The following is a 12,767-nucleotide window of genomic DNA, read 5'->3' as shown; positions in this document are numbered from 1 at the left end:
TAAATAAAACATATAAAAATAAATAAACAAATAAACATATAATATACCGTAGCATGCGTAATTGTTAATAACAACTAGAGATCATGGCAGAAAAAATTACATCCTATACAGCCCCGTAGGTGAAAAAATAAAACTGCTATAAGCGTCACAATAGGGCCATTTTATTAATAATTAATTGCCAAAAAAAAGGATTTCATTTAAAAAAAATATATAACATTAGAGAATCTGTGTTAGGCTATGTTCACACTACGTATATTTCAGTCAGTATTGCAACCAAAATCAGGAGTGGATTAAAAACACAGAAAGGATGTGTTCACACAATGTTGAAATTGAGTGGATGGCCGCCATATAACAGTAAATAACTGCCATTATTTCAATATAACAGCCGTTGTTCTAAAATAACAGCAAATATTTGCCATTAAATGGCGGCCATCCACTCAATTTCAACATTGTGTGAACAGATCCTTTCTGTGTTTTTAATCCACTCCTGGTTTTGGTTGCAATACTGACTGAAATATACTGACTGAAATATACATATACTGACTGAAATATACGTAGTGTGAAGCCAGCCGGGGGCTGGGTTCACACTATGTATATTTGAGGCTGTATTTGTGAGGCTGTATAGCAACCAAAACCAGGAGTGGATTGAAAACACAGAAAGGCTATGTTCACATAATGTTGTAATTGAGTGGATGGCCGTCATTTAATGGCAAATTTTTGCTGTTATTTTAAAACAACGGCTGTTATATTGAAATGATGGCAGTTATTTACCGTTATATGACGGCCATCCACTCAATTTCAACATTGTGTGAACAGAGCCTTTCTGTGTTTTCAATCCACTCCTGGTTTTGGTTGCTATGAGGACCTGACTTGAGGACCAAATACTGCCTGAAGTATACAGTGTGTGAACCCAGCTTAAACCTGCATATGGTTGTGTTCGGACTGACCTATAGAATAATAGTATCATGTCGCTTTTACCATATAGTGCATTACAAAGACACAGGAACCCCCCCCAAACGTTACCATATTGAATTTTTTTTTACGATTTCACCAATTTATATCTTCATAAATAATATATTTGGGGTTCCAGCATACATGTTATGGTAAAATGAAAGACGCCATTACAAAGTACAATTATTCCTGTAAAAAACAATCCCTTCCATGGCTTGTAGATAGAAAACTGAAAGTGCTAGAGCTCTTAGAAGGGGAGGAGGGAAAAACGAAAACACTAAGATCAAAATTTGTGCGGTTCACTGGGTCGTTTTGGGCCTGGTCCTCAAAGGGTTAATTTTCAAAGGGAAATGGAATCCGATTGGTTGCTAGGTGCGACTGCCTCAAAACAGATCCATAGAAATAAATAGTAGACCCTACCCCCATTATACAGTACAGGTATACAGCCCAAGACCCCAATTATACCTTACAGGTACACAGGACCTTCCGAACTCTACACTACAGGTAAACATGACCGCCCCCCCCCCTTTACACTACAGGTATACAGGACCCCACCCCCAACTATACAGTACAGGTATAAAGGATCCCCCCCCCCAAAGGTAAAAATGCCTATGCACCTGGCAATAAAACTGCCAATGTTGTCTACAAACAGGCTCTGTATGAAGACATGACATCTCAGTTTGGCTATTAGGTGTTTAGGATGTTAAAAGTTTTTAGTTTATTTCTAATGTGCATAAGTTACAGTTTACATAAACAGTGCAGAACTGTTGGGGTATATAGTGCTCTGGGCGATTTCCCCATTAACAAAAAACAAAATGAGGACATAGATTGGTCTCCCAGCCACCTGGAACTTTATACGCGGCTGAGCAGCTGATGACGCGGCAGAGGGGGGCCAGCATGAGGGACGGATGGAGCGGTTCGGTTGGCCTCCCGAAGATGACATCATTGTCCCAAGATGCCGGAAGGGGGTCGACACAATTCATGTGAGTATAGTGCATCACACTTCCGGGTCTAGCATGGCTGAGGGGGGAACACGGGGAAGGGGGCCATTCACTAACATAACATACATTATAAAGTTGTATAACTTTGTAATGTGTGTTATTTAGTGAATAATTTTGAAACGCCGCACTACCCTTTTAATTGTTTTATGTCACATCGTTGTTCTCCTCCTGTGACAGTTGCAGGTCTGTTTCCCTCTTTTTTTCTGCCTATCACCTCTACTCTCTCTCACACACATACAGCCCCACCAATCCTACACTATCTAAAGAAACCCTATAAAAAAAAGTTAGTTCCTGGTTGGACGGTCAGAGGTAGAGAGTAAGACAGAGAGACAATTCCTGCTGCAAACAAGCCAGGGCCTGGCTCAGGGACCAAGAGACTTAACCTTATTTCTTATGCTATTAACCACCGCTAGCATGCATGAGGAGATCCTTGTCCAGGAATACCATCTACACTACACAAGGCAGTGTACCTGAGGCTAGGTACTGACCCCAGTAGGACAAAGCTGCAATTAAAGCCTATGTATCCTACTGTAACGCATTGCTGTTCTGGGAAACTCTGGAAAGTCTGCACAACCCAGCGCAGGGGCCTGGGACCTTGTACTACCCTAGCAGGATGGGTAACCCGAGACAATAGGGCATAAGGAGGTCAGATCACAGATATCTATATGTGAGTATGAGCATCTTATTCTCTTCTCTACATAGCTACCTTGGACAGGGTCCTCAAGATGCTCCTCTACTCCACTCTATTTTTTTATTATAATTTTTATTTTATTTAAAAAAAAAGACATAGAATGAGTTCACACAACCTTAATAGAAGGAAAATAAGATACAATCATCCATCATAAACCCGCAGTCGTCGTTCCCCCCCCCCCCCCATACACACTCTTTTTCCCCCTGGGCGCGGCAGAAGGAAAAAAAAAAAAAACACCACATTACTTCAAATTGTGGTTCCCTCCAATACTTCCAGATAGTATTAAACCGTTTTGCAGCCTTCTTGGATGTTTTAGATGATAATTTCTCATAATTCCTAATTTTACTTACTACCCTTCCCCACTCCTCATAAGGAGGGGGTGAGGCATCAATCCAATGCCTAGCAATAATGACCTTTGCTATCCCGAACACCTTAAGGAGAAAAGTACCCCCCTCCCCATCATCCAGTGTCCCCCCGAATTACCTCAACTGCGGTTAGGTGCAATTCTTTATTGAGACAGGATTCCACATGGTCAGTAACCCTTCCCCAAAATTCCTGCACTCTGGGACAGGACCAGACAAGATGTGCAAGATCGGCCCCCGGCAGACGGCATTTGTTACAACACTGGGGTCCCCTTTTCCCAAACTTAGAAATAATCCTTGGAGTGTAATAGAGCCAATAGAAAAGCTTAAAATGTATCACCCTATGTGCCATTCCAACTGACCCCCTACCTAAATTTATAATGGTCAGTTCCCAGGTCTATTCCGTCCCAAGGCCTCCTCCCACCTGGCCCTTACCTTAAATAGTTGGGGGACTACATATTCACTAACCAATAACCTATATATTTTTGTGAGTATTTTTTCCCCTCATCCCCCTCCTGAATACACTCAATTATCCTGTGAGAAGTGACAAAAAATGTATTCTTGTTTTCCGTCGCCCTATAGGCGCTAACAATTTGCATATACCTTAACTTGTGACCTTCCGTGATCGTCACTTGTGATTTAAGAGACTGAAACTCCCATGACATCCCCTCCTTAAACAGTTGGTTTACCAACCTAACTCCCCTAATCTCCCAGAAACGTGCTATATCTCCTGCAGAGAACTTCCCTAACTCCCCATTATTCCAGAGTCGTGTGCACGGTAAACTACTCTGAATCCCAGATAGAGCTTTAAATTTTTTCCATAGTTTATCATACAAATGAACAAAAGTCTGTGGTAAACGAGTACATTCCAACATTCTACCTGACTCTAAAATCTCAAAGAAATTTGTGCACTCCCCCAAGCAAGAGAGAATATAGGATACAATTGGTGAGGATGTCCATCTCGCCAGGCCCTGGGCCCCAACCGCAAGAAAGTAGAACCCAAGGTCTGGCAAGGACAGCCCACCCTCCCTTTTCACCAGGGCTCGATACTTTAATCTAACCTTTTTCCTTCCCCATACTCACCTATTAATGAGCGCTTCTATCCTCCGAAACCAAAATTCCGGGATCCACCCAGGGGAGGCCTTTACGTAGTACAGGAACTGGGGAAGTAGTACCATCTTTACTATTGCAATTCTATCCACCATCCTTAATGGAAGTCTGAGCCAGATATCTATTTTTTTCTCAGTTTTTTAATATTCAAATCTACATATTTACCCACATCCTTAGATATTTTTACCCCCAGATATTCCACTACTTCTACCTCCCCCACCAAAGATCCTGCTCTATCCCCCACCCCCCTGTCCCTGGCCAGTGTGGGTTCTGATGACTTATCCCAGTTAACCTTGAGACCTGAGAATCGACCAAATTCAGCAACTAAATCTATCAAATCTGAAACTCCCCGTTGTGGGTCCTTAACAAAAATTAAAATGTCATCATAAAGTAATAATTTATTTCTACATCCCTCCAAACCAAAACCCTGGACTCTCTCATCTTGTCTTATGCTCTGAGCTAGCGGTTCGATATAGAAATTATAAAGAAGGGGGGATAAGGGGCACCCCTGTCTTGTTCCCCTTGACAGTGAGAAACTCTCTGTGCATTCATCATTAATCATAATTTTAGCTATTGGATTTGAGTTCAGCAATCTCACCCAACTAATAAATCTAGCCCCCAAACCAAACAAATCCAGGGCCCTCCAGATGTACCCCCATTCCACCCTATCAAAAGCTTTCAAAGCATCAAGCGAACGGATGGAATGGGGGGCCTTATCTCCCACCTGAATGTTTGCATACACCTTGTGGATGTTGTTAAAAATGGATCTCCTGGCCATGAACCCAGCCTGGTCCTTACCAATCAAATCTGAGGAGACAGCCTTCTTGCCAGTACCTTGGCCGGGATTTTAAAATCCGTATTTAGAAGAGAAATGGGTCCTTATCCTTTTTCAGAGTGAGGACAATGTTGGCTTCACACATAGAGGTCGGGAGGGTCCCCTTCAAACAGGATTCATTAAATAACTCAAGCAAGAAAGGTAAGAGGACCTCCCCGAATTCTCTATAAATTTCGAATGGAAGGCCATCGGAACCTGGTGTGGAGGAACCACCTATGTTGTCAAGAGCCTTCTTTAATTCACCCAAGCTGAGCTGTCCATTAAGCCCCTCCCTCTGTAGGGCCGAAGCCCTAGTTATAACACTCTGTCAAAAAAGTGCTCCCGTCCTGCATCTCAACCTCATGTTCAGATGCATATAACGAGGAGTAAAATTCCATTGCTACCTTCTTAATCCCTACTTTATCACTAACTAATCTCCCCTGAGCGTCATATAAGGCAGCAATATAAGTGTTCCCCTTCTGCACCTTCAAAAACTGCGCTAGTTTCCCTGGCCTCCCTGACTCCACAAAATTCTTCTGTCCTGAAAAAAAGTTTCTATGTTAAGCTTTTTCAGTTAGAAATTTAGCATAACCATCTTGAGACTGTTGCAGCACTTCAAAATTCTGTGTAGTAGGGTCGCTCTCCCATTTCCATTCTGTTAGGCTTACAGCATTACTTAACTGATCTTCTTGGGTGCGAAAATTTTTCTTTTTATGTTTAACTTCTTTGCACAGAATTCCTCTGAGATATGCCTTTAAGGCATCCCACACAACCCTAATGTCGGTTGAACCCTTATTGGCTTCCAAGAAAAAGACTAGCTCCGCCAGAATATACTCCTTCTTGTCTATAATTTTGAGCCAATGAGGGTTGAACTGAAAATTCCCTCTCCTCCCAATACACTCTGAATGAATTGTCAACTTCACTGTTATGGGAGAATGATCCGAGATTGATTTCCCCTCGTATACCATTTTAGAAATATACTTAAACGCCTAATCATTACACAATGCTAGGTCAATGCGGGATGCAGTCTTATGGAAAGAGCTTTAACATGAGTAAGCCAGCTTGTTATCATAAAGACCCCTCCAGACATCCCGCCACCCAGTCTCCAATAGGAATCTAGAGAGAGGCGTGTTTTTGCCAGCTGGATTTGGGTGGCCCCCACCTTTATCCACCACTGGATCAATCACACAGTTGAGATCCCCACAAATTAATAAAGGAATGTCTTCATTCCCCTGGAGAAAGTCTATTAACTCAAAAAAAAACCTGTAGGGAAAAGGGGGACATAGAGGAAGGCGAGTATCATCTGTTTAGTATAAATTTTGCAATGGAGAAAGACGTACCGCCCCCTACTATCACACTTACTCCTGATGTCCTGGAAAGGAATTTTATTATGAATTAGGACCGAGACGCCAGAGGAAAAACTGGAGTAACAGGAGTGGAACTTCGCCCCTGCCCATCTTCATTTAATTCTGCCCACGGAGTCCCCAGTACAGTGCATCTCCACCAAGCAAATAATAGCTGGAAGATGGCGTTGAATTGCGTCAAATACTGCCTTCCTCTTAGCCCGCTCCCCCATCCCTCTCACATTCAAACACATTACACTAAAACTCATCTAGAAGAAGAAGGAGAGAAAAAAAAACCCTGCCATGCTATGTTCTCTAGCGTAGTTTGGAAATAGCGATATCCTTTGTCCATTATAGAGTACTCTCTCATTCTAGGTGCTTTAAGAATCTTATCACGGTCCCCAGAGCAAATCATCTTTACTATCATAGTCCTAGATGGGGACCCCGGCGGCAGTGGCTTTAATGGGACTCGATGCGCCCTCTCAATTGGGAGGTGAAGAGACAATTCACCAAACACCTCTTTCAGCCACCTCTGACAAAATCCAACTGGGTCTTTATCTTCAACCCCCTCTGGGAGGCCAATAGCCCTAATATTGGCTCTTCTAGAGCGGTCCTCCAAATCATTCACTTTGCCCTGGGTCCGAGTCAGCTCCTTTTGAATACCCTCTGTTTTATCCTTTAGTTCCATTCAGGGGCGGTCTTGGCATTTCTGGGGCCCCAAGCGAAGTTATGTCTGGGGCCCCCCCCTTGACACGCGTTCCAAAACAATAGACCACTGTGTGTTGCTCCCAGTAGTATATGCCCCTTGTGCGCTACCGCCAGTAATATATACTCCTTTTGTCCTGCCCCCAATAGTATATACCCCTTGTGTCCTGCCCCCAGTAGTATAAAGACCCCTGTGTGTTCCCCCAGTTATATATAGCCCCCCGTGTGCTCCCCCAGAAGTATATAGACCTCCTGTGTGCTGCCCCAGTTGTATATAGACCCCCTGTGTGCTGCCCCCAGTTGTATATACCCCCTGTGTGCTCTCCCACTAGTATATCGGCCCCCTGTGTGCTCCCTCAGGGGTATTTAGCCCCCCTGTGTGCTCCCCCACTTGGATATAGACCTCCTGTGTGCTCCCCCACTTGGATATAGACCCCTGTGTGCTCCTCCAGTAGTATATAAACCCCCTGTGTGGTTCCCCCAGTAGTATATAGACCCCCTGTGTGCCCCACCAGTATTATATAGACCCCTTGTGTGCTGCCCCAGTAGTATATAGACCCCCTGTGTGCTCCCCCAGTTATATATAGACCACCTGTGTGCCTCACAAGTAGTATATAGACCCCCTGTATGTTCCCCCAGTAGTATATAGACCCCCTGTGTGCCCCACCAGTAGTACATAGACCCCTGTGTGCTCCCCCAGTAGTATATAGCCCCCCTGTGTGCTCCCCCACTTGGATTTAGACCTCCTGTGTGCTCTCCAATTTGTATATAGACCTCATTCTGCTGCCCCAAGTAGTATATAGACCCCTGTGTGCTGCCCCCAGTAGTATATAGACCCCTCTGTGAAGCCCCAGTAGTCTATAGCCCCCCTGTGTGCTCCCCCTGTTATATAGCCCCCCTGTGTGCTTCCCCCATTTATATAGACCCCAGATGTGCGCTCCCCCAGTTACGCAGGCCCCTGTGTGCTCCCCCTCCCATATAGTATATAACACAATAAAACAAACACTTATACTCACCTGGGTACGGGCGTCTCCTCTTTTCACTCTTGTGGCTGCAGGAAGGGTTTTCCCTGCGATCACAAGAGGCCGCACTCCCCTTGTCCTGGCGCCGATGCTCCAGTGATGTCACTGGAGCGCCAGCACCACAAGGACAAAGCTGCCACTTGTGACCGCAGGGAAAACCCTTCCTGCGGCCACAAGAGTGACTGACAGGAAGGGGGCCAATGTCTCCCGCCCTGTCAGTGCTGCTGCATGTAACCATGATCGCTCATTACGAGTGCTTATAGTTACAGTTCAGATGGCAGCAGCGAGTGGGGCAGCGGCCATGTCCAGCGGTCTTGAGCACAAGAGCGGGGCGTGGGGGCCCCCCTGGATGTTGGGGGCCCCAAGCGATCGCTTGGTGTGCTTGGTGCCAAAGACCGCCACTGGTTCCATTACTATCTTTTCCAATGATGGTACTGATTTTTCAACGTCAGCAAGTCTCCCACGTATCTTATTTAAATCATCCCTCATAATCATGACTTCTGATGACACAATCCCAACTTGGGTGTAAGGTCCGTTATAGATTTAGTACAGTTCTGCACCTCTTTAAGAATTGCTTGCAACACATCGGATTGTGCTGACCCCTCCTCCCCCGGTTCACCCTCTTCCAGCAACTCAGAGAAGCCAGAGCCAGCATGTCCTAACAGTCTTTTACTAGAAAGGGGGGACATGCATCACTCCTCCACCAGAAGTATTATGAGCTGGGGATTTGAGGTATTTATCCAACATTTGACCTTTAGTTGGACCCTTGGGAGAGGACGCAGGTGCTGTTTTTTTAACTGATTTCTTACTAGCCATATCTCCTTTGGTACAAGGTCAGAGTAGTCAGAGTCCCCCTATAAGTAATATACAAGAATGAAACGTGAAGCCAAGCCTCCAAGACCAGTTCAGAGTTGTCCAGTCTAACCTTATTTAATCATACGGAAGAAGGCAGAGTGCATTCACACTAGAGATACTCGTCCAGCATGCTCTAAAAGGACACCAGTTCATAAATATCATTTAGGGGTTACTGCATGCCACCTAAAGGAGAGAGTCTAGTTTATATAGTAAAACGCACCCTGCTGCTGGGATTTTGTGGGAGAGTGCCAGTGATTCCACCAAGCTAGTCTCTCAGTCCAGCTTCTCCGATACAGGGGAGGCCAAACCCTGTCAGAAGAGAGGGAGGGTTATAGCATGATTTGGGTGCGGGGGGTGCCCCAGGAGCCATGGCCCCAGCGACCGCCGCGGTCCAGCCTCCGCATGCCACCAGACCTCGACCCCCCACCAACCGCCGGGGAGGGGGGGGGAGCCGCAGCCAGCAGAGTGGACGCCAAATAGCCCACGACCACACCAGGACCAAGGCCCCCCAGCACCCCATCCTATCCACAGGCCCAGTATTCAAGTTCCATCCGGCCGGGCATTAAAGTCTTACTGTGCCCGGGTCGTGCAGCAGTGGATCCTCTGCGTGCCATCAGCACCCAGCTCACTGGAGCCGGGGGCGGCGCTTTTCAACAACGCGGCGGTCACGTGGGTCCTCGGCTGCGTCGCCGGTCCGCGCCAGCCCTCCGGGAAAAGACATCCCTCGATACGGGTTACTCCGCATGTCCATCACCTGAGGCCTCCAGTTCCTATGTCACAGCCATCTCACCGGCCGGACCCAGGGGAGCAGAGTCGCGGAGCCCCCATCACATCCTCAGCGCTCAGGCCACGCTTTACGGATCCACGGTATCGGAGGAGGGGGGGGGGAGTGAGGGGAAACAGGAAGCTGCGCCTCACGTCATGACGCTATTGGTCTATCATTCTGCAGCTACTCACCAGGTTACACTTGGGCTATCTAAAACCTAGAACGCAGTGCACGTTTGTCCTGGTGTAAGTTGCAACATCGCTCCTGGCCACCGTGACAAGTGTCCAAGTGACCCAACACCAATGCAGCTGCCACACCACCGCATAGCTACCCTGGCCTGACGGTGGATGATATATTACAGACCCGCATGTTAGGAGGTGACATGTGTGCCCCATGGCTGTCAGGAGATGACATGTGTGCCCTATTGCTGTATCCATGTTTTCCAGGCAATCCTTGTGCTGCATCCACTATCAATTTTAGAAAAGCCTTTTTAAACAGCTACTAAAATACATAATTTTGTATACAATTATTATTTGTTTTTGTTTAAAGAAACATATTATAAGTAGGTAAAATCAGCACCTACCCAACGGAGTTTCTAACAGTACGTGTTGGAAAGCAGGTTGTGAGGTTCGGCTGAGACTGAGAAGTGGTCAATCGTGTTTTGTGTTTTGAGTCTGAAAAAAAAGACCAAAAAAAAGGTTAGAACATATTAAAGGGGTTATCAGATATAAAGAAAACTATAAACACAAGATAAAGAACTCCCTAGAATAGTGATATCACTGATAGTACTGGCCTCATTTGTGTGATCCCCCCAGGATATATAACGTCGTAATAAAGTGAAATCACTAATAATACTGGCATCATTTGTGTGATTGCAGTGTCCCATAGGGCTCCACTGCCATTTCTAAACAAGTATAGGTTGGTACTGTATTATGTGTAACCTCTGAAACTGAAGTCTGTAGTATACAACTCCCGCCATTAGATGAAACTGTTCTACTGCACGGCTGATAGCTAAAATTGTACAAGGATTAACTGATGTCTCTATTATTTTTGGTGTATTTCCTGCAACTGTCTTCTGATTTCTGCTAACCAATCCTTATCTAGCTACCTCAGGAGCTTCTACCCATCACAGGAGGTTATTCTATGTTTATTGCCCAAACAGATAGATAGATAGATAGATAGATAGATAGATAGATAGATATTGGGGTGGGTCTAATGAATTCAGTTTAGTTCTAATAGTGTATGAGAGAAAATCTTCACAGAGCCTGCTGAGCATGTTCTTCCAGGCCCTGACTACTGTTATTTCTTCTGACTACTAGATCCTAGCCATTTCCGTCTCAAGCACCACATGGAGCAGTGATGGACGGGACTCAGGAATTTGTGCAAATGCCAGATGGGCCTGTGCCTACTGTGGTCCACCCAACCAGTGAAACAAATATTCTTCTATTTTGCGCAAATCATGGCAAAATCTACACACTTATAAGCCGCTAGAACTGTGATTATGTCATTAAAAGTTCTTGAGCTCTAGCTAGAGCTCAGCAGAGCCAATCAGCAAGTAAGAGCTTAAAGAGGTTGTCCAACATTTTTTTTCTTATTGGAAATGTGAATAATATGTAATCTGTCCCTTTCCCTTAGTGGTTTTCTCTAACCTTTTTTTTGCCTCTATGTCCCTGGGCATCCTCCTCTGTCGCTGCTTTTTGGATTTGTGTTTGTTTACATAAAGAACTTCCAGGTCACAGGGGTCAGCAGTGCCATCACAGCTCTGCAAGCCTATAGCTCCTCCCCCTCTCTGAATCTAGCTCCACCCACCTACCTATAGGCAGGAAATGTCTGTATTACTACAAGTGGCGGCTCAGTGTCTGCCAATTACTTATATTATCAAATCAACTAGTTTTTACACAGTTTTATCTGTTGTAGGACTACAAACCCCAGCACACATGTACATGATAGGAGTTGTAGTCCTGGATTAAATATACACTATAGTAGCCATCCTACTGGTGGGCGGGGTCTCAATGAGGCAGGATTCTGTTACCTCAGCAAGAAATAGATAGAATGGTGTCTGCCATAAGATGAAGTATCCTCTCTCCTCTCCATATTACACACAGCAGCAGCCTCTCTCCTCTCCATATTACACACAGCAGCAGCCTCTCTCCTCTCCATATTACACAAAGCAGCAGCCTCTCTCCTCTCCATATTACACACAGCAGCAGCCTCTCTCCTCTCTATATTACACACAGCAGCAGCCTCTCTCCTCTCCATATTACACACAGCAGCAGCCTCTCTCCTCTCCATATTACACACAGCAGCAGCCTCTCTCCTCTCCATATTACACACAGCAGCAGCCTCTGTCCTCTCCATATTACACACAGCAGCAGCCTTTCTCCTCTCCATATTACACACAGCAGCAGCCTCTCTCCTCTCCATATTACACACAGCAGCAGCCTCTCTCCTCTCCATATTACACACAGCAGCAGCCTCTTTCCTGTCCATATTACACACAGCAGCAGCCTCTCTCCTCTCCATATTACACACAGCAGCAGCCTCTCTCCTCTCCATATTACACACAGCAGCAGCCTCTCTCCTCTCCATATTACACACAGCAGCAGCCTCTCTCCTCTCCATATTACACACAGCAGCATCCTCTCTCCTCTCCATATTACACACGCAGCCTCTCTCCTCTCCATATTACAGACAGCAGCAGCCTCTCTCCTCTCCATATTACAGACAGCAGCAGCCTCTCTCCTCTCCATATTACAGACAGCAGCAGCCTCTCTCCTCTCCATATTACACACAGCAGCAGATTCTCTCCTCTCCATATTACACACAGCAGCAGCCTCTCTCCTCTCCATATTACACACAGCAGCAGCCTCTCTCCTCTCCATTTTACACACAGCAGCAGCCTCTCTCCTCTCCATATTACACACAGCAGCAGCCTCTCTCCTCTCCATATTACACACAGCAGCATCCTCTCTCCTCTCCATATTACACACAGCAGCAGCCTCTCTCCTCTCCATATTACACACAGCAGCAGCCTCTCTCCTCTCCATTTTACACACAGCAGCAGCCTCTCTCCTCTCCATATTACACACAGCAGCAGCCTCTCTCCTCTCCATATTACACACAGCAGCATCCTCTCTCCTCTCCATA

General features: G+C 45.7%; 1 protein-coding gene across 2 annotated transcripts in view; it reads right to left on the bottom strand.

Moving 5' to 3' along the window:
• The window catches only part of LOC138797558 (FYN-binding protein 1-like), a 213,341-nt gene that overhangs the window by 147,133 nt on the left and 53,441 nt on the right, over positions 1–12,767 (bottom strand). For both annotated transcript variants that reach the window (XM_069977877.1, XM_069977875.1), the window contains exon 3: positions 10,204–10,294. In XM_069977877.1, the coding sequence (XP_069833978.1) occupies positions 10,204–10,294 (91 nt within the window). The remainder of the gene's footprint in view (positions 1–10,203; positions 10,295–12,767) is intronic.

This window comes from Dendropsophus ebraccatus, chromosome 7 (genome assembly GCF_027789765.1).
Source record: "Dendropsophus ebraccatus isolate aDenEbr1 chromosome 7, aDenEbr1.pat, whole genome shotgun sequence".
Classification (NCBI taxonomy): Eukaryota; Metazoa; Chordata; class Amphibia; order Anura; family Hylidae; genus Dendropsophus; species Dendropsophus ebraccatus.
This window is presented reverse-complemented; position numbering and strand designations above follow the sequence as displayed.